The 21,991-nt window shown below is 58.3% G+C and overlaps 1 protein-coding gene across 1 annotated transcript in view; it reads left to right on the plus strand.

Moving 5' to 3' along the window:
- CNTFR (ciliary neurotrophic factor receptor) overlaps positions 1-19,552 on the plus strand; it is a 38,361-nt gene extending 18,809 nt beyond the window's left edge. The window contains exons 3-10 of the mRNA XM_065879180.1: positions 1,198-1,282; positions 5,437-5,670; positions 12,967-13,084; positions 13,258-13,424; positions 14,475-14,638; positions 18,127-18,307; positions 18,656-18,824; positions 18,916-19,552. Of these exons, the coding sequence (XP_065735252.1) occupies positions 1,198-1,282; positions 5,437-5,670; positions 12,967-13,084; positions 13,258-13,424; positions 14,475-14,638; positions 18,127-18,307; positions 18,656-18,824; position 18,916 (1,119 nt within the window). The 3' untranslated portion in view covers positions 18,917-19,552. The remainder of the gene's footprint in view (positions 1-1,197; positions 1,283-5,436; positions 5,671-12,966; positions 13,085-13,257; positions 13,425-14,474; positions 14,639-18,126; positions 18,308-18,655; positions 18,825-18,915) is intronic.
- Positions 19,553-21,991: the final 2,439 nt, after the last annotated feature.

The raw sequence follows: 21,991 nt of genomic DNA on the forward strand, positions 1-21,991 counted from the left end.
GATCTCTGCTTCTGTCTTGTTGACAGTCCCCCTCTCTCCTCAGACTGGGGCAGGAGAATCAGGTTTGGAACCTTTCCTGCAGGAAATAGTTATTTCCCTGCCCTCAGGTATGGGCATGTGCTGGGGTGGAGTGGGGTGAGGGCAGCTGGACCCATCCCAGGAAGCAGGACAGCAGGTAGGGGGGCCACTGGATCCATCCTGGCTTCTGGGAACATGTCCTGAGTGTGCTTCATGTACCCACATGGGAGTGTGTAGACACTGATGCATATGTGCTGGGCTGGGGCTCCCAGGCTCCTGGGCTGAGGGACAGGCTGTGGTCCCTGACAGGGAAAATCCCTCATCCTTCTCATGATCATTAGCGTCCACTAAAGCAAAAGCCACATCTGACCTGGTCACAATGTACCACTGCCCTGGTACCCTGCTGCTCTGTGAACTTCCCAGAGCGCAGTGGGGCAAGACTCACCCGGGGATGGGGGTGGGTAGGGGGAACATGGCAGGGGCAGATCCGAGGGGCTCTCTCCCCAGGAGCGTGGCAGGCGGCCTTTTATTCAAGGCAATTTGGAGAAGTGTAGACCTCCAGTCAAGTTAGAACATCACCCTTTCAGTTTGTGATGTTTATAGCTAATTAGCTAACCTTACCAGTGAAGTTATTTTTTTCCTAGAAAAATGGCCCTAGCAGTACCAGTGATCTGTAACCCATCCTGCCTCCAGCGGCTGTAATGAACAACAAACCATTGTAGGTTGCCTTCTACCATCTTAGCAGACCTCTGCCTACAGATGCCAATAATGTTTTCTGTTGCTTGAAGAGGATCCTGAGCCCCATTAAGAAGGGCATTTGGGGGCTTCCCTGGTGGCGCAGTGGTTGAGAGTCCGCCTGCCGATGCAGGGGACACGGGTTCATGCCCCGGTCCGGGAGGATCCCGCATGCCGCGGAGCGGCTGGGCCCGTGAGCCATGGCCGCTGAGCCTGCGCGTCCGGAGCCTGTGCTCCGCAACGGGAGAGGCCACAGCAGTGAGAGGCCCGCGTACAGCAAAAAAAAAAAAAAAAAAAAAAAAAAAAAAGGACATTTGGGGTCAAGGTGCCCTGGCCCTAGGGCTGGGATTTCCCAGTCTTGCCTGAGAGGAGTAGGGGCTCCCCAGGAGGCTCCTGCCTCTGCTGATGCTGCCCCTTTCCCTGCCGCCCACTCTTTCCCAACAGATGGCTGTTCCTGTCCCGTGGGCCTGCTGTGCCGTGCTTGCTGCTGCCGCTGCCGTGGTCTACGCCCAGAGACACAGTCCACAGGGTGAGTGCTGGGTGGGGGAGCTCCCTGCTGACCCCCTCTGGGAGCTGAGCGTGAACCCTCCCCGGCATAGCTGTATTCACCCACCCAAGAGCCACGTACTGCCATAGGCTGGCATCGTCACACGTGAACATGAGTCATATGACACTGGTATACGGGGTGATCCACTGATGTTTTCCCATAAACACAGTCCCCCAGTCACTCCTGGGCGGTCTCATGCTGAGGGTATCTCTGGCTTGAGATGATCTGTCCCTCTGTCCACTAGCACTGATACAAGGTACAGGTGGGTGGGATGGGAGTTGGGGGCAGCTAGGGGTAGGGCCCTGTACGGTATCTGGTGAAATGGGGTCCCCTTGGATTTATGGGGGTGCAGTGGGAGGCACTGAGACAGTGGGTAAGAATATTTCTCCTTATCCCAGAAGGAATACAGGGACAGAGATGGTAGACTGAGAACAAGGTGTGGGGATAGGCAGGGTGACAAGTGGCAGAGGGCTGGCACATCGAGGAAGGGGCCCGATCAGTGAGCTGGGTTGGCTGGAGGGGGCAGGGATTGCTCAGGCTGCGCCACTGGCAGCCTCCTGCCCTTCCCCTACCACCTGTCCAGTGAGTGCTGAGTCCTCACACTCCACGGGGCAAGGAGCTGCACCCCTGCTGGGAAACTTTACCACTAGCCCTTCTGCATCTGAGGCAGCACCTCAGACAGCCACGTCAGTACGAGGTCTGACCTCGAAACTCCTTGAACGAGGGAGGCTCCAAGTGTAGGGAGCTCCCACCTTGGTTGTGTCCTGCCCCCCACCTCAGTTAGCTCAGGTAGAGGCAGAGAAGGTGGGGGCATCTCTGGGGCCCAGGCACAGAGCAGACCCTAATGGCTGAGCTCCATGACCCTCAAGGCTGTGGGTTCAAGGAGGGCAGTAGGTCGAGGCTCCTGTGGCCTCTTCCTCATGAGCCCAGCACTGAGGCCCAGAGAGAGCCTGGCCTGCCCCACGGCTGCTCCGCAGTGGGCAGGGACTGAAGGGACCACCAGGCCAGCCCATCGACCCCCACCTGCAGTCGGCCTGCCTGGGGCTCCTGTGCTGACCGGACCAGCCTAGGCCCGCCAGTGGTCTTTCCCGTTGGCCTCGCCCCTGCCCTGTGTGTGGGCATAGGCTGCATCTCTGAGAGTGTGAGACTGTCCTTGTGCGTTAGACTGTGTTCTTGTGTGAGCGAGACTATGTCCCTGTTCGGGTGTGTTTCTCTGTGTAGTTATATCCTTGTGGGCTGTGCCCTGTGTGTGACATAGTTGATGTGTGACCGTGGCCTTTGTGGGGTTTTGTCCTTGTGGTTTAGACTGTACCCCATGTGTGATAGTTTGTTAGTTTCTCTTTGTTTCTGTCTCTTCGTGTCCCTGTGAAACTGTCTCTCTGTGTGTGAGACCATGTCCCCATGTGTAACTGTGCCTCTGGGTGACAGTGCCCTTCCTGTGCATGCATGTGACCTTTTATCGGATGTTACTGTCCCTGAAGTGGGACAGTGTCCCTGCGTAGCTGTGACCTTGTGGATGGTTGTCTTGGGTGTGCTTTTTCTTCTTTGTGGTGACTGTCTTCATCCTGTGTGTGGTGATGTGAAGTTGCTTAGGACGCCTGGGGGGACTGTTTCCGGTATGTGGTCCCCATGTGAGCCCATGTGCACAGGTGTGAGGGAGCTGTCAGCTCTATCCCTGTGTGTTTTCGATGTCCATGACCTCATCCTGTCTCTGTCTCTTATCCTGGCTTCTAACAACCTTTTCACAGCTGATTCCTTTGGAGCATTTGTCACCGCGTCAGGGCCAAGAACCCCATCCTCCCCCTGCTGCTTGATTTAATTTCTGAAATGGACAGCACATCAGTAGGGGCACCCACGGGGTGGGAGGAAAGCTGTCCAGAGACAAAGGATTAAATCACTGCCATCTTTGGAGCTGTTGCATGGCTGTGTGTATTGCTGTTGCTGTGTTAATTGTAGCAGTTGTGACACTGTGTGATTGTCATGTCACATTACCCCCTCTGCCTCTGCGTTGTGGCCTGTAGCTGTCACCTGTCATTGTGTTGTCACTTTTTCATTCCTGCCCTGCCCTTACATGGTTGGTTTGTCACTGTTGTCAGGTTGTGTTTCCGTTTCCTTTGTGAGGCAGACAGGGTTCCCCACGTGTTACCCCACTGCCATTACATTCGTTGTGCTGTTGGGTTGGTTTCCTCATCTTGCGGCTTGTACCTGCCCCCCAGTATTAAAGGCCCATACTGGGGCCGTGTTAGTTCTGAGCTGCTGTTGGTCAGTGTCGATGTGTTGCTGCTGGGACTGTGATGGCCACGCCCCCTCCACGATGGTCAGTTTTCAGCCTCCTCCTCAGGCCGCTGGATGCAGTCTCTCTGCTGGGGCGGGGGTGGGGGGGGCGGGTGGTGTGTGTGCAGAGAGAGGGGCTTGGCGTGTTTCCTGGAAGCTCCAGGTTTTTGGAAGGGAGGCTGGAGGGGGGCTCCGTGGCTAGGGCTGGTGGACTGGGGGGGGCTCTATGGCTTGAGCCGTGGACACTAGGCCTCTGGGCAGAGGGAGGCCCCCAGTCAGTCTCTGGTCCAGCCTCACAGCTGTGGCCTCCAAGGCCCCCCGGCCACCACCCTTCCGCCTGTTCATCCTCTGTTCGGCTGGTCCCAGGCCCCACAGACGAGTGGTCAGGGCTGGCTGGGTTTCCTGCTTCCCTCTCCTTTGACAGGGACAGAGAGGCTCAGAGAGGGGTGAGACAGAGACAGGCAGCGGGGGAGAGAGCTGGAGATACAGAGAGATCCCCGGCCCAGGGAGGGTGACCGAGGCAGCAAACAGGGACAGATGTTTCAGCAGAGAGAAAAGCAGAACTGGGGAGGGGTCTATAAAGGAGGGAAGGGGGCGGTGGCATGGGGCTGGGGGCGGGGTGGGGTGGGGTATCCCTACCCCCTGCGGTCCTGGTGGTGTTAACAAGTCTAATTAAGAGGCCACTGGCCCAACTTAATTGGCTCGTTAACAGGAATTGCCTCTGAAAATCCCCCAGCTAGGCAGGGTGGCTCTCTGGAGGGGAAATGTGAAGGAGTGTTAAGGAGGGATACCGCTGCCACCACCACCCCGCCCCCCTCCCCCTCGCTCTGCCCCTCCCACCCTCACTCCACAGATCTGGCTGGGACCAGGGAAGCATCTGTCCTTCCAGGCTTGGGGGGCAGGATGAGGAGGGTAGATTCGCATCTCCCGGTGCCCGCTTCTCTGGGGCTGTCTGTAGAATCGGTGCCTTAGACTTCCTCTGTCCCACTCGCCCCCCCCCACCTAGCGCTGCCTCGCGACAGGTGCTCCCTCCGGCCCTTCCACTCCAGTCTCCTGGGCTCTGTCCATCACGCCTGGGTTGCCGAGGCCAGGGCTGGGGTTTGCTTTTGCCTCTGACAGGCCCCTCCTGGGGGCAAGAGAGGAATGGTCAGAGAGCTCCCTCAGTCCCAGCACTCCCTGACCCACACCCCAAGCAGTTCCTGTCTCATGATGATGTTGACAGCTGCTAGGAGTTCCCTAGGGCTCCTGTCCAGGACCCTGCCCATTCTCCCTTCTCCTGCTGCTGCCCCAGCCCTGTATGGTTGGGAGCGGGGGACTTGCCAGGGACTCAGAGTCAGGGAGAGGGAGAGAGGCAGGACAGAATGACGAGGATGGGGAAGATGAAGAGATGGGAAGAGACAGAGGGAGGAGTTCGGGAGAGGGGCCCCTCAGCCCCAGCTTGCCTGGGTAGCAGATGTCAGTGACTGGAGCTGGGCCTGTTGGTAGCAAGACGTTGGGGTCGTGGGGGTCAGAAAAACTTTTAAAAGGACCTGGGGACTGGAGGTGAACTGGGTCTTCTCTCCCAGCATGCTACACAAACTCTCTACACATACACACACACACACACACACACAGTCCCCAGACGTGCACACACATGTACGAATTTGGAGGCACTCGCATGCCTGTACCCTTGTACGGCCGCACAGGAATTTTGCATACCCCTCATCTCCCCAGGACACTCACATCGTGAGACTCATAGCGTCTCGGCCTGGACTCCTCACTTTCGCACATTCACGGGCTCTCATCCATGCACGTTTGCCTGGGGGTGCTGGGCGGGGCTGTGACCTGTGGCTTTTGCCTTGTGCCCTCCCGGGCCCCCACAGAGACACCCCACGTGCAGTACGAACGCCTGGGCTCAGACGTGACTCTGCCGTGTGGGACGGCGAACTGGGATGCAGCTGTGACGTGGCGGGTGAATGGGACAGACCTGGCCCCTGACCTGCTCAACGGCTCTCAGCTCGTGCTCCGTGGCCTGGAACTGGGCCACAGCGGCCTCTACGCCTGCTTCCACCGCGACTCCTGGCACCTGCGCCACCAAGTCCTCCTAAATGTGGGCTGTAAGTGTTACTCCCAGCACCCCTCATTTGACCTCCCACTTCACTCAAGGGCGTTGTCCACGAGGCCCGGACCCTTGGCCCGGTTCAAAGCCCCTTCCTGGTGGTAGTGGTGGAGGCCCTGACCCTTGCCCTCTCATCCTATTTGAGCCTGCTCTTCTGACCTCTGAGCCCAGTCTCACCCCGAGTGCGGACCCCTGGCATTTTGCACTTGTATCCACCCCCACTAGAGATCTTTGAGATCCTAAAATCCTGTTCCCTATGACAAGATGGGCACAGGAGGGCTGGCAGGCATGGCCCACCTAGGGCCTGGTAGGGAAGAATCCTAGAGTCACAGCTCCGAGCTGGAGTGGCCTCACTCCACTGTGTCCTCTCACAGGGTCTGGCCCTGAGGACCTTAGGGAAAAAAATGGGGTATACGGTTATGCAGGTAGAGGTGTGGCACTCTGGGAAGCTCCAGGGAAGAAGGAAGGCTTCCTGGAATGTGAAGCACATGGAGACTTGGAAGATTTGGAAGATACACTGAAAAAGTTCTTTCTGGCAGAGCTGAGTGTGACCATAGGTTTCAGAGGCTGGGAGGGCATGAAAAGGCCACTTGGGTTGGTATAAATGGCGGAAAGTTGCTGAAGGAGGGGACGGGGCAGATCATGACCCTAGAAGCTGGGGAGTGACATGATCAGAGTCATGTTGTTAAAAGGTCCCTCTCTCTGTGCTGAGGGGAGGCAGGTGGATGGGCAAAGGCAGGGCCAGGAAGGAGGCTGTTGCTGGGATGCGGGAGAGATGAGGGGGACCTAGGACCGGGGCATAGAGTTGGGGAAGTTGAGAGGGGGTGATTGGACCTCCAGGAGTCGGTGATGGATTGGAGGTAGGGAGGACAGGAGAATAGAAAGGGGGAAGAGTCAAGACGGCTGGTGGTACCAATCGCTGCAACAGAGACAAGGTGGAAGGGTCAGCTGGAGGAGAAGATGGCGTGTTCTGTTTACACGGTGTCTCAGTTTTGGTTTCCCTAGAATCAGGTGAGAATTTGCATACAGGTGGTCTATTTGGCAGGTGACAGAAACATCACAAGGGAACGGGAAAGTGATAGAAAAGGAAGTTAAGCTAGCCAGTAAAGGGGGAGTTATCTAGCCACTGCTTCTGGGCAACTGGCGCTTAACCCGCTGGGGGAGCCCTGGGAGCCGAGGCAGAATGTGTGCCTCAGAGTTCTCCTGCCTAGGGAGTGCGGGGCCTCAGATGCTCATACACTAAGGGGTCAGGGTGGGGCTGCTTTAATTCCCCAGCACTTTTGGCCTGATGCCCTGACAGGCAATGCAGGTTTTGGTGGCCAAAGAAAGCTCTGAGGCAAATAACTGCAGAAGCGGTCAGTGGGTACGGGTGAGGGATCAGAACCACCATCTGCTATAGACATGTTGGGTTGTGGTCCCTGGGGGACAGCCGGGAGTTGATGGCTGGTAGCCAGTGAATCTAAGGGTCTGGGACTCGGGGAGAGGCCTGTGCTGGAGATGGGAATTTGGGGGGGGGTTGTCAGCATTAACTCTTTGGGAGGGGGTGAGATGGCCAAGGGTGAGATTGTGGGGTAAGGAGAGAAGAGGACCCAGAACCCAGCCCTGAAGACCATCACTGTAAAAGGGGTTGATGGAAGAAACGAGCCACAAAAAGAGATGAAAGATCACAAGGAGCCGGCAGGAAGGTAGAAGGAAGAGCAGGTGAGTGTGATTCCAAAGAGGCGTTTGCAGAATCGGGATGGTGAGGTTATCAGTGTTGCTGGTGGTTGTCTGGGCAGGCCTCTGGAGCTCAGCCAGAGGCACCAACTGACAGAGTAAATACTCTGAAAATAGTTTCTTCTCTTCTTGAGCCAAGGATTCAAGCTTCTCCGGCCTCATCCCACTTGGGTGATGCACCCCACTGTCTGAAGATGGTTTCTTTACTCCTGGGAGCTACTGAGGGGAGGAGATGCTTGAGGGACCTGGGAGCAGGCCCTTTCCCCACTATCAGGAGACTGGTGTGGACAACCGTGGGAAATGTTAGGCTGAAGTGTTGCTCGGGGTCCGCCACAACACTGACCCGTCAGTGGGGCTAGAGGAGAGGTACGGGTATGTTTTGGTAGGGATGTTCCTTTCCCCACAGAAAAGCTTTTTTATGTGTTTAAACTGGAGAGATGGCAGTCATCACGAAACGCCTTAGTTGCAAACCGAGGGTGGAGTGACCCCTGTCGGCCAGCTTGAGATATGCAGGATCAGCCCACCAGAGTCCTCCCTGGCCCACCACAGGGTACTTTAGAAGTGGACCACGCAGCCTAGCCCTGGGCCCTTACATGGGGAAAAGGCCATGTATTGAGTGGCATGCAAGGAGTATGAGGCCAACTTGGTACAAGTCACCCATACCCTTGTCTTCTCAGTTCGAGTTCCAGAAGTCCTCAGGGTGGACAAGGCTGGATGTGATGGCTGGGCCTTGGTGGCTCTGGGCCCCCATTCCTGATGACTCGATTTTCTTTGAGAGGTCATTGGAAGGGGATTGGGTCTAGATGTAATGCCTGCGGCCATACCCACAGCTGCCCTTTGTGACCAGAGCCCAGACCTTTTTTTTAATAAGTTTTTTTAAAATTAATTAATTAATTTATTTATTTTGGCTGTGTTGGGTCTTCGCAGCAAGCAGGGGCCACTCTTCATTGCGGTGCACGGGCCTCTCACTATGGCGGCCTCTCTTAGTTGCGGAGCACAGGCTCCAGACGCACAGGCTCAGTAGTTGAGGCTCACGGGCCTAATTGCTCCGCGGCATGTGGGATCTTCCCAGACCAGGGCTCAAACCCATGTCCTTTGCATCGGCAGGCAGATTCTCAACCACTGCGCCACCAGGGAAGCCCCAGACCTTTTATATATAGTGTTGACCACTTCCCAGGCCCTGCCTGTCAGAGGAGAGCTGGCCGTGAGTTGGCTGTAGCATTAGTTACAGATACTTATCTCTCATTGCCTTGTTTCCTTCTAAAGAGTTGGTCAGAGGAACAGGGGACATTAACCATGATTGTTTCAGTCACTTTATATTAGTAACAAGAGACTGGGTTTGGCAACACTCAATATCAAATTATCCTTCTCGCCAGTGCTCAGAGAACAGGACAGAGCTACCCCTGATTTGTGGGCCATTCAAACTAAAAATTGTTCAGTATTTATCCTAAACATATAAGATTTTCATGTCTCTATTTCCAAGGGAACCTGATCATAAAAATATTCCGTTGGAAGTCCCCTTAATCAGGCTGATCCCTGAACTGCTTCCTCCTGACCCACCTTCCTGCCCTCAGGCAGATGGTCACAACCAGCAAGGAGGCCCCTACCCGGGGTGATGAAAGGATCCCCCACATTAGGAAACAGGATCACAAGGTTCCTTTTAGTAGCATCCTTTTGTTTCCTTAGACACTGCTAATTCCATGTCATTCTGATTTTAAGCTGAAATAAATCAGAGATTAAGTGACTAATTTTAAATAGACAGTTCTTTGTCCAGTTTTAAAATATTTGTATTTGATGGGTCAGGACAGGAACTCCCGAACCCCTGGTTCGGCATCGCTTCCTCCTCAGCTCTGTTTGGTGGGGAAGGAGAGAGCAGCCTGTGGTTGAAGAAGAAATTGGGGAGAAAAGACGGGTAGAAGGCGGGCATTTAGGAGTCCAGAAGTTGGGGTGCCTCGAGGGATGTCACGAGATAAGGTTAGCACAGGCCGTGGGCCTTGAATGCCAGGCAGGAGGAGGAGTGTGGGTGCGGCCCGGGCAGGGCTGGAGCTGGAAGGGTCACCCCGCCCCGCCTGGCCTGATCTGGCCTGGCCAGGGGTGTGGGCAGCCTGCCCCCCCTCCTCTCTGAGCCGGCGGGCAGGCCTCGTGCATGCCGGGGGCTCCAGCCCAGGCGGGCTGGCGAGATGAGAGGAAAAACATGCGGTTTGGTGGGCTGGACATGGAAAAACAAGCCAGTTAGGAAAACAAACAAATCCTGGGCCAGCGGGGGTACACGCACGCATGCACACGCACACAGCCCCGCGTGGGACTCAGGGACGCCCTGCCACGGGCTGATGCTGTCACTTGGGCATCTCAGGAGCCCCCGTGGGGGCAACTCAGGAAGTCTGGGCATCCAGGAGCATGCCTGTATGTGATATCATGACACGTATGCGTATGGGCTTTTGCTCACACACAGCCTCTAACACGCTCTCACGCGGTGTTCAGCTCATACGTGTGCACACACTTGGAATTCTGGGCACCTTCCCACACCCACAATTCGAAAAATGCATTCAGACTTAAGTTCCGTCTCATACGCAGTGTCTCAGGTTTGTAGTCCTGCTGTCACTGTTTCACACACAACAGCGCATTTACACGCATTTGCACGGAGGACCTCAGCCGCACAGCCTCACACGTGTAGACAATCCCTAAGTCACACAGCCTCACCCCGAGCCCCACACAAATGTAGTCACCCGGCCACGCACAGCCAATCGCAGTGACACTGCTGCCGAGTCCCAGTTACACACAGGAAGCCTCTCGGAGTTACGCACACAGCCTCACAATGGGAGTCTCTTACAAACAGCTTCTCCCCTGACTTGCAGCGCGCTCCCAGCAGGCCTCCTCACTGCATACTGTCCCACAGCCTCACACTTGGTCTTTCTCAGCACCCCCACCTCCGCCCACCCGGCTGCTCAGCTGGGCTCCAGCTGCAGCAAGTCACTCCTTTTCTTCCTTTTCTTTGTTTTTCTTTCCTCCTTTTCCCTCTGAGAAACCTGGTCCCTGTCAGGAAACCCAAGCCCTTCCCTACTCAGGGCCCAGGGCCAGGGAAGAGTAGCCAGATGACAGACAAAGCCCTGCCTGCCCTCCCCCCCAACCCCCTTGACCTGCCCAGTCAGAGAGGGGAACTGGTTTGCGGGGGGATGTCTGAGGGGAGACTGGTCCGAGGGGAGAGGACGGTCAGAGGGAAATGGAGGAAACCAGCCAATGGGGAGGCTGGGCGGGGGCGGGGGCCTGCGAGTCCAGTGCCATGGCCCGCTCTGCCCTCCGAAGAGTCCCAGGTGGCAGGGAGCTGACTCTGCAGGCTTCAGTGCCCCCCCCCGCCCCCCGCCCAGTGCCCTTCTCCTTTGAAGCTGGGGGTAAGGGAGGGTGGTGGTAGGAGGGGGCAGTGGAGGCTTCTCAGCCAACCTCGGAATGTCCTTTCCTCCTGGGGTGGCTGCCAACTCCGGCCTGGCCCACAGGCCCCCACGAGGCGCTTCCTGTGTCCTTGGCCACCCCCCCCCCACACACACACCATGCCTCTGTGTCCCTGGGCAGATAGGCACGGAGTACGTGAGGCGCGCAGAATGAACATGGAAGAGACACAAGATGGACGTGGGGCCAGGAAGGCTCCCTGGGGGAGGCAGGCGGCAGCAGGCAGAAAGCAGGCTGCCCCTCGTGCAGGCTCAGCTGGCCTCCAGCTCTCCCCTGCAGGCCAGGGGCTGGAGCCACCTCTGCCCACAGCGTAGCCCACACCACCTGCCACATACAAGCTCCTCTCATGCCTCTCTGACGCCTTCATCTCTCCTGCTGCAAAGCCAGATCGGGCCTTGGGGGTTCGGCCCCAATACATACATACTTCACATATACTGGACATGTACATGCAGTCACACACAGCCATTCACAATCCCGTGCACACTGTGGATGGAAGCCCACGGCTCCCAAGTATCACCACGGCCACTCAGCAAGCGTGGACATGCACTCCCCCTCACCGTCCCTGGCTTATTGAGCTGCCCCCCTCCCATTTCCTGTCCACCTGTCAGGCAGAGGGCGGGGTGGGGGGGCACAGGAGGGAGGTGTCAGTGTCCCTGGAGCCGTGGACGGACATGCCTTGCCTGGGTCAGATCACAGAAGCTGCCTCCTTCCAGGAACCTGAGCCGGCTGTCCTCATGCCTTACCGAATGCCCGAGGGTGGGACAGCTGGTCTAAGTGCTCACAGCAGCAAAAAGAGTGGTTAGACAGCAGGGAGGACTTCCCAAGTATGTGTGTGTGGTCGTGTTGGTGGGTATCCCTGTCCTGGTGTTTAGTACCAGCTCTGGCTTGCTGTGTGACCACAGGTAGGTTCCCATACCTCTCTGGCCCTCCGCATTCCCCAGAGTAAAGGCAGGTGCTGACCATATAAAGGGCTGCTTTTTTCTTTTTTAACATAAATTTATGTATTTATTTATATTTGGCTGCGTTGGGTCTTCGTTGCTGCGCTCGGGCTTTCTCTAGTTGTGGTGAGTGGGGGCTACTCTTCGTTGCAGTGCGCGGGCTTCTCACTGCAGTGGCTGCTCTTGTTGCGGAGCACCGGCTCTAGGGTCATGGGCTTCAGTATTTGTGGCACACGGGCTCGGTAGTTGTGGCTCGCAGGTTCTAGAGTGCAGGCTCAGTAGTTGTGGCTCGCAGGTTCTAGAGCGCAGGCTCAGTAGTTGTGGCGCACGGGCTTAGTTGCTCCACGGCATGTGCGATCTTCCCGGACCAGGGCTCAAACCCGTGTCGCCTGCATTGGCAGGTGGATTCTTAACCACTGCATCACCAAGGAAGTTTCCTAAAGGGCTTCCTTAGGGGTCTGTGATGGAGAAGCTGGGGGCTGGGGCTAGGGTGAGGTACACACCAAGGGAACAGCAGCTTCCTCTCTGCACACACACGCAGTCACACATAGACATGTGCTCTGAGAGCCATACACATAGACGTTCCTACATACGTACCCACATTCCATCACACGTCACTCATTCTCGTCACACACAGACACATATGTGACGTGTGCATATGAACTGCCGCCCAGTGCTGTCGTTCATGTGGAGCCACCAGGCCTGTCCTCGTGTTTCTCATTCTCTCCCGAGGGGAAGCCTGGGATGTCTCTTCTCCAGGGAGTGCACCCTGATCACCCCACCAACCAGAGGACCCGGTCAAGAACCCCCCTTGGCCTCTGTTGCACAATCTTCCTCTGGAAATGGACGCAGTGTGGCAGGAGATTTGGGGCTGGGGCCGATTCCCCCAGACATCACCTCCATCCTGTGATCGATGAGCTGAGGCCTGCAGCCCCCTGCTCCCCACGTTCCCGCCTCCATTGAGCAGGTGGGGGGGCTCTCTCCATACAGCCCTTGTTTTCCTTTAATTAAACATCTGGCTCTCTGTGGCCTGGGAAGCCTCAGACCCTCGCTGACAGCACCCTCCCCCCGCCACCTCTGGCATTGCTGATGGGTTGAAGGGGGAGAGCTGGGGTTCTGGGGCCCACCTGTCCCCACACTAACGCAGGGGACTGGGGGCTCCAAGAGTGTCCTGACCGTGCTGTCCTCACCCCCAGTGCCGCCGCGGGAGCCCGTACTCAGCTGCCGCTCCAACACTTACCCCAAGGGCTTCTACTGCAGCTGGCACCTGCCCACTCCCACCTACATCCCCAACACCTTCAATGTGACTGTGCTGTGAGTAGATGCACCTGTGACCTGGTTCCAACCCTGACCTCTGACCTCTCCCCCGGCCCCCCACCATGCCCTCAGTCCAGACCCTAGCCCAGCCTTGGGCTTGACCTTCCCCCAGCCTCTGCCCTACCCGACCTTGATGTTGGTAACGGTGCCTGGGCTTCATCCCTCCCCAGGCATGGCTCCAAGATTATGGTCTGTGAGAAGGACCCGGCCCTCAAGAACCGCTGCCACATCCGCTACATGCACCTGTTCTCCACCGTCAAGTACAAGGTCTCGATAAGTGTCAGCAACGCTCTGGGCCACAACGCCACAGCTATCACCTTCGATGAGTTCACCATTGGTGCGTGGGGAGGGGGCGGGACCCTGCTGCGTACTCCAGTGGGAGTAAGTGGATGTTTGCCAACGTGTATATGAGCATTGGTGGGGGTGTCCACATTGTGTGCCCAGGTATATGTGGAACGTATAATGTGTACACATATGCGTGGCATGCATATGCCCGTGAACACCTGAGTGGATGTTCTTCACCTGCCGGGGCCAAGAGACCTCTCCAGCGGCTCTTCCCATCGTCTCTCTGGCTCCCAGAGCATGCAGGAGGGGGAGGAGGGCAGGCTGGGCCAGACCCTTGTGCAGCTGCAGCCTCCACCCCCCCCACCACCCCACGCTAATGGCTTCCTTACGGCCTGTGATGAATGAGGTGTCAGAACAGGAGACAGGACTGGGACAGATACCGCCCTCCCCCCACCCCCATCCCAGCCAGACCCTCTGCCCGCCCCTGCCCCATCCCAGCCAGACCCTGTGCCTCCGCCTGCTCCCCCCAGCATGGCTGGATCCCCAGCCAGTCTCTTGCTATGGGAGCTGGGCCCTTAGATGCTCTCATCAGATTCTCAGCTCACTTCCAACCCAGATCTGCAACACCTGTGGACTGTCTTTTACCTTTGACCCACAAAGCAGCTTCAAACCCAGCCTCTTCCAAGCGAGGCCGTGTCTCAGTTTGGAACTGGAAAAGTTGAGGTGAAAAGCCAGGCTTGGGGAAGTATATGATGCTGGTCCAGGCTGGAGTGATCCAGGTGATGATGAGGGTAGTGGTAGGGCATGACATAGGCTTAGTAATTGGGATGCTGGTCATCACGAGGACGGGGTTGATGATGGGATGAAATTTATGACGTTGATATCATGAGCTGGTGACAGTGACTGTAGTGACCGTCATTGGTGATGACAAGGATGTGAAAGGTGGAAGTAATGAGATGGTTGTTAACGGTGGTTTGCCAAAATTGACAACAGAGAAGAGCGATGATTATCGATGTGCATTGGTTGACATGGCGGCTGGGGTTGACGAAATGGGGCTGTTCCAAGAGATCAGTGTGGTACTGAAGCTGTGTTTCCTCAACAGTGAAGCCTGACCCTCCAGAAAACGTGGTAGCCCGGCCAGTGCCCAGCAACCCTCGCCGGCTAGAGGTGACATGGCAGACCCCCTCGACCTGGCCTGACCCCGAGTCCTTTCCTCTCAAGTTCTTTCTGCGCTATCGACCCCTCATCCTGGACCAGTGGCAGCATGTGAGTACCCTGCCCAGATCCCGAGAGCCTGAATCAGAGCCACACGTTGTGGGAGGCCCCTGTATCCCTGCTGCCAGCTGTTCCAACGTGAAGCCTGAGGGCAGTCAGAGAGGCTTTCCGGGGGGAAGAAGGGACCAGGTGGGCCTGGAAGGATGGATGGAGCTGAGGGAGGTGTCCTGATCTAAGGTCCTTAGGGGTTGCTGGTGACCCCCATTAGGGCAACAGGAACGCATCTGTCGTTGTGGCTCCGCATGGTAGTAGAGAGAAATGCTGGGAGGCAGATGGCAGGCAGTGTTTCCCTTTTCTTACCTCTGGCTTCAGCCCTGATCAGACATCTCCCTCTTACACTCTGGGCCAGGCTCTGAGCCTGTGCTAGACCCAAGGGTCATGATAGCCCCTGTCCTCAAGGACTCACAGATGGGCTCATGGGGTCAGAATCAGGCAGTAGAGTCAAGCTCAGTCCAGGGTGTGAGCTCAGGCCGTGATTAGTGTCATGGCCCCCCAAAGTCAAGTCCACCTTAGAGGTCAGCTTAAAGTTATGGGTCAGAAGGTGGTCTGGACCGGGAGCAAAGCAGTGGACGGGGGGCAGTATGGGGTCAGGCTGTGGTCTGGGATGTTGATCAAGCTACGAGAGCGAGCTCTGGGGAGCAGCCTGGGGTTTGGGGCAGACTTGAGTTTCTCTCTCCTTGAGGGCCCTGGGCCCATAGGGCTGTGGGTGCTATGAGGCCCGTGAGGTCTGTGGGCTAGGTCTGGGGCTGGGAAGGTGCGCCCTGGGGCAACCCAGGCTGGCACCCAGGGTCAACCTGTGCCCCCACCGCATCCACCTGGTTCCAACCTCATCTCCTGCGCCTCTCCCAGCTGGCCTTTAAAGCGCGTAATTCGATTCCAGGGCGCCTGTCCTGGTTGCAGGCCTGGCTCCCACAAAGGCCGCTTACATGCTCATATGTTCCCTGACAGAGTCCGGAGTCCCTCCCGCCTGGCCAGCTGCCCGCGACTAATGCATTGCTAATAACCAGGGTCTAGTTTCACAAGCCCCCCTCTCCTGCTAACTAGCTACAGGCAGCAGCCCTGCGCGTCGCAGTGCACACGCCTTGCAGTGGACCTGGCACACTGCCTACCACACACACACGGGAACATGCACGCACACACGTGGCCCCCAGCAGGAACCATGCTCCCTACACGCGTGTGACTAACATGCCAAGGCCACCCACTGGCCTGCACCGTGGGCAGAGCTGACCCCAACGCTGACGCGGGCAGAGCAAAATATGTGGGCTCTGTGGCAAGAACATGAGTGGCCTGTGGCACAAGTTATCCCTGCTCCATGTCACATTGGTATTGTGGTTGGCTAGATTTATGGCTCTTTTGAACTTGAGTTTTGCTCTGAACAGAGTGGACTCTCCCCAGTCCTTAAGCTTGGAGAGAGGCAGGTATATGATTGGGAGGGGCAGTGGAGGTGAGAGCAGAGAAAAACATCACTTGGATTTTCAGGAGTATGTGAGAGATACAGGTCAGGAATTACACAAGAATGGGCACCGTGAGGTCTGGCAGGGGCTGTCTCAGCATGGACAAAGGGGAGGTGAGTACTGGGACCCAGCATGGGTTCCCTGCATCTTCTGCTCTGGGCCTCACTCAGCAGGAAGGCTGGGAGGGCATGTTTGATGACTGCTGCCACAGACTGATGGAGGACTCCTAGGAAAGGCGGATGCCAGCAACTAGGGAATTCCTGACAGTTGTGGAGCCATTCTCCTAAGGGGGTGGATTAAGGGATCAGTGACAACCTAACAAGAAGGGCCCAGGCCTAGGAGATGTGGCTTCCAGGAGGGCACTGCGCTTCTAGGCCACATTCCTAGAGGTATGGTTGGTTGCCCACCGTAAGCCCACCAATGAGGTGGTAATTTGATCTGCTCCCCATGGCCCTCTCCCTTTGGGGCAAGACAGATGTGGAGATCCGGGGGACAGAATCAAAGGAGGAGGCCCGAGGGTCAAATCCTGGGAAGAGGGAGAAGGAGCGGAATGAGCTAGGGCTACTTAGCCAGAGGGGGTCTTTGCAGAGCAGAAGGGGCCTGGGAGACCAGAGGTGGAACTGGGCCCCAACTCCAGGAGAGGGGGGTCTCTGGGGCCCACCGATCTTCCAGGGCTGGGAGTAGGACTTAACTGAGCCCAGATCTGGGCCCAAAATGGCTCTCATACCGACTCTGGCCTTTACCAGTACCTCCTATCTCAGGCTCACAAACCCTGGAGGAATTGGGAGGCTTTCCCGCCCCACTTGGACCCAGCTGCCCACACGTGAATCCACATACACACACGCACATGGGCTCACAGACTGTCAGGTCAGGTAGCCCAGACCCTGGTTTTCTTGGGGAAAGAGTGTAACAGGGACCAAAAATGCCCTGAAGCCAGATGTGGCTCAGAGCGGCCGGGGCGGGGGGGGGGGGGGGGCCTCCTCCACCCCTGCCAGCTGCCCCCTCCACCCCTGCCGGCTGCCCCTGTTTACGAGGCGCCTTAATGAGGCAGCGGGTGCCGCTGAGATGAACCAGAGCCCAGCCTGGGCCTGGGAGGGGTGCCGGACAGGCAGGCCAGCCTGGAGGGTGGGGGGAGACCCTCAGGATGGGGCTGGCCAGGGCAGGGGTGGGGTGGCCATGCCTCCAGGAGGAAATGGAGCAGCTGTCCTGCTGTCCTGCCGCCCCAGGAGCTGCCCCCCACCCCTTTTCCACCTCAGGCAGGGCGATGACTGTAAGTGAGGCCACCCTGAGGGGGAAACCCCACCGGGGCCAGGCTGGTGGGTGCACCGGGCATCTGGGAGCCCAGGCTCTGAGCTGGAAGCCGTGGTAACGACAGAACTGGCTGAAGTCTCTCTGGTGCTCACCATGTGCCTGAGTCCTCATTACAACCCTGTGAGAGCGATCATTAACGCCGTTTTACAGATGAGGACCGCAGGGCATGTGGAATTTAGGTAACTCAGTCACCTAGTTAGTAGGGGATGGAGCTAAACTTTGGACTCGGACAGCCTAGCGCCATGCCTGCGTTTGTAACCTTCCCTTTAAACAGCTCCTTGATGGAGTGCAACACAGCATTACGCCTCTCTCACCCCATTCCTCTTGTCGCCTCCGGCTGGAACTGAAGTCGGGACTGGGCTGGGGCTAGTGAGAGAGCTGGGGTGACAGCAGAGTGAAGACACTGAGCAAAGTCCTCCTCACTCTCCCCTCGGGGCATTTCTCATCTCCTTAAAGATCTCCTCCCCCAGGACTGTCTTTGCTCCCTGTTGGTGGGCGGAGGGAGGTGGGGGGGGGGTGTCTCCTCCCGGAGAAGTCTTCACTCTCCCAGGGATATTCTCAGTGTCCTCCCCCCAGGGAAGTCCTCATTCCCTCCAGGGGTGTTTTCACTCCTCTCTCCCCACAAGTGTTCTCACTTCTTCTGGGGGTGCCTCACTCTCGTGACCCCCAGGGTCCGCCGTCCCGATACACTCCCACCCCGCGATTTGGCTGCAGGTGGAGCTGTCGGATGGCACAGCGCACACCATCACGGATGCCTACGCTGGAAAGGAGTACATCATCCAGGTGGCCGCCAAGGACAATGAGATTGGGACGTGGAGTGACTGGAGTGTGGCCGCCCACGCCACACCCTGGACTGAGGAGCCACGACACCTCACCACCGAGGCCCAGGCCCCCGGTGAGCCCGCCCCCTGGCCTCCCTCCTTCTCCTCCTGGGGCTTGGAGCATCTGCCCCAGGGGTCTCCACAGTCTGTGTGGCTGGCACACTCCCGTCGGTCTGTCCAGCCCCTGCTGTTACTCGTCCTTGCTGTCTGCACATTCTCGGTAGGGGCCTCTGCATGGAGGGGTCTTCCGGGTGCCTTGGGGAAGCAAAGACCTGCCTGATGGGTGAGGCAGGGGCTGTCTGACAGGAGAGGCAGCCCTGGTCTGACACAAGAAGCAGGAGCAGTGTGCCTGTGGACCCCAGATGGAGGTGGGACTCCAGCCCCGGCCCGGCCCATCTCTGAGTTTCCCCCGTGTTCCCCAGAGACCACGGCCAGCACCACCAGCTCCCTGGCACCCCCGCCTACCACGAAGATCTGTGACCCCGGGGAGCTGGGCAGCGGCGGAGGACCCTCGGCGCCCTTCTTCATCAGTGTCCTTGTCACCCTGGCCCTGGCTGCCGCTGCCGCCGCTGCCGGCAGTCTCCTGATCTGGTAAGTGGAGCGAGGCTGGGTGGTGGAGGGGAGCCCGAGGGGACCCCGACCCCACCCTCTTCCCTCACAGCCTCCTGCCCTGTCCCCCCAGAGCCCGGCATCCCGTGAGGACATGCCAGCGCACCTGCAGAGGAGCAGGAGGCCGGAGCTGAGCCCGAAGACCCTGGTTTCTATTTTGCACACGGGCAGGAGGACCCTCGGCATTCTCTCGAGACACAATTTGTAGAGACCCCGGCAGGCCCGGGCCTGCCGCCCCCCAGCCCCGCCACACCACGCCGGCCCCCCTCCCCACTCAGGGCAGGGGGCCATGCAGCTAACCCACCCACCAAAGAGCACCCACACCTCCGTCCTAAGCCCTGGGGCTGGGCCCTCCAACGCCAGCGACTCCCAGGAACCCTTGGGGGGCCTGAGGGGAGCCCCTCACATCACAGTCTCGCCTCCTGTCCCAGCCTCCTGTCTGTTCCAGGGTCTCTGTTGCCACCATCAGATTATAAGCTCCTGGCGCTGGGGGGGCCCGGCCATCCCCTTCCCCCGGCACCCACACTTTTCAGTGCCCCGCCTCCACCCCTGTTTTGTACGACCCTCCCCTTTTCCTGCTCCTGCCCCGCAGTATTTAATGCCCTGTCAGTCCCCTGTAGTCTGACTCAGTGGTAACTTGCTGTATTTGAATTTTTTACAGATGTATATACGGGGGTGGGGGGTTCTCATTAAACGTCACCATTTCATGAGTCCTTGGACCGGACCCACTTTGGGAGGGTAGCCCTTGTCCAAGGACCTCTCCCCTTCGAGGCCTGGAGGAGGGAAGCAGTTAGAGTTGGAGAGAGACAGCCCTCTCCAGACAGGTGGGGAGAGGCAGCTCAGCTCTCAGGCAGGTGTGTCCATGGACGGGGCTTCCCGCCTCTTTGGAGGGTAGAGCTCCCTGGAGGCCATGGGCAGAGTTTTGGGGAACGAGGGGCCCCAGTGAGGCAGGTCCCACGCCGGGGGCATCCAGTCATCCCCGGAGGCTACTGAATCCTGGCAGGGCCAAGGTCTGTCAGGGGTCATCTCTGGAGCTGCCTTCCACGGGTGCCCAGGCCTGGCTGTACCCACGGGGCAGAGGTGCAAGAAGGGGAGGAGGCCGGGTTTCATCCTCGGGGTGGAGGGGTTGTCATCCCTGCCATTCAGGAGACACAGGCCGGGGTTCCAGCAGGTCAGGCCTGGAGCTCAGCCAGGGCCGAGAGTGCAGAGCGCAGAGTAGCCTGGGCAGGCAGGGAGGTTGCCCGAAGGAGGCCACTTGGCACGTGACCAGGCATTGGCCTCGTGCTTCAGGACGGGAAGCACGGAGTACGAGGTTTACCCCAGGGTTAGATTGCAGTGAGGACTCAGTGTGAGTGGGAGGGGAGCGGGCTTCGGCTTTACAGGGTACTCAGTCTTTGGGCCAGCGCCACACCCTCTGCCCACACCCTTCCGGTCCCCAAACCGGGACTCCAGGATCCCTTTGATTTCCCCTCAGAGGAGAGGCCCCTGGCTGCCTCAGGTCCAGCCCCCCTTGTCGGAGCCGCCTCCCTGCAGCTCCTTGGCTGAGAATACCCGGGGCTGGGGCCAAGTTGGCAGGCACCTCTGGCCTGGGGGTGGGGGCAAAGGGTTAGGCCACAGCCCCAACCTGGGAGCCGGGCTTGGCCACGCTCCAGGCGGCTGGAGCAAAAAGAGAAGTGGAGTCGAAGCCAGAACACACTGGTCCATGCACAACCAAGCCCTCACCACCCAGGCAGGCACGGAGCAGCGCACCACCACTGAGCTGCTGCCCCCAAGTCACACGTGCACCCCGGTTCAAACCCTCCTCCTCAGACCAGGGTCAGGAAATGAGCATTCCTTTGCTGGTCTCGCTGCCAGCCTGGGATGATGCCCTGGGAGGAGGGGTCACAGTTCCAGGAGTACTCATGAGTCAGGCCTGGACAGGACTCCGGGCGGGTGAGGGGCTGAGAGCGAAGGTGGCTGGCTCTCCTCCAGGTCGGGCACTAGAGGACGAGACGGGTGTTCCAGGCGGGAGATGCCATGGAAAGCAAAGGCCGGTGTCGGGGTAGAGAGGCCTGTGGTGTTTCAAGCCGAATAGCCTAGCCCCAGCTGTGGGAGCGCACTGCTCATCCACAGGAAGAGGCTACCAGGATGGACATCCTGAGAAGTGGCTATGGACCTGTCTCTGTGTCCTGGACCCCCAGTTCCGTCTGTCTGGTCTCTGAGGTGTGGCTCGGGCCTGAAACCTGCACTCCAGGTCCAGCAGGGGTGGGGGAGTAGGGGGTCCCCAACTCTCACGAAGGACATTGTATTCCCGGGGTGGGTCTGAACCTCCCCCTTCCCCGTCCTTGCGGTAGGAGGGCTGAATTAGGGAGTCTCTGGCCTGTGCTGCCTTCCTGCCTTGAGAGCCCTGGTCAGCCCTGACCCACCCGCCGCCCACCCAGGGCTTGGGCATCATTAGCAACATGGGAAAGCAATTACGTGGGGCCTGGGGAGGAGACGGAGGGGAGGGGGATTGCTGGAGCCTCAGAGGCCGATGGAGAGGAGGACTGGGCCGTCTCCCTGCCCCCAACCCCAAGGGAGAGACCCAGCCCCATCCTAAGCCCTGAGGTGGCCGAAGGGGCAGTGTCATTGTCTCTGACCAGACTGGACCTCAGCCCGGAGGTGGTCATCCCTCCTTGGGGGTCCTGGCCCTCGAGCTCACAGGGGCTGCTCGCCTTGGAGGGTCTTGGCTGCTGTCTGCTGCCGCCTCTGCCTGCTGTCCCTTCCACATCCGTTATAGCTCATCGCGGTTCTGGGGAGCTGGGGACAACTATAGGCATCAGTTCTTGGAGCTAGAGCAGAACCTGGAGAATGGAAACACTGCTGTTGGGGGTTGGGGGCACTGCAGGGGGAGACAAGGTGGACAGCAGCCCAGCCTTTCAGCTCACTACAGTTCTCCTTCCTCCTTCAAGGGGCACTGGCGATGGGAACCCTCCTCTGTGCCCCATTCCTATAAACTAACTTGTCTCTGCCCCATCCTCTTCTCTCTGAACCCATTCCTGTCTCTGTCTCCGTCCCATGCCTATCGCTGAACATGTCTTTGTCCTGGTCCCTGTCCTTGTGTTTCTCTCTGCATGTCCCTCTCCCATCTCTCTCTCTCTATGTCTCCTGTCTCTGCTGCCCTCTTTGTC

The sequence above is a fragment of the Phocoena phocoena genome, chromosome 6, assembly GCF_963924675.1.
Source record: "Phocoena phocoena chromosome 6, mPhoPho1.1, whole genome shotgun sequence".
Lineage (NCBI taxonomy): Eukaryota > Metazoa > Chordata > Mammalia > Artiodactyla > Phocoenidae > Phocoena > Phocoena phocoena.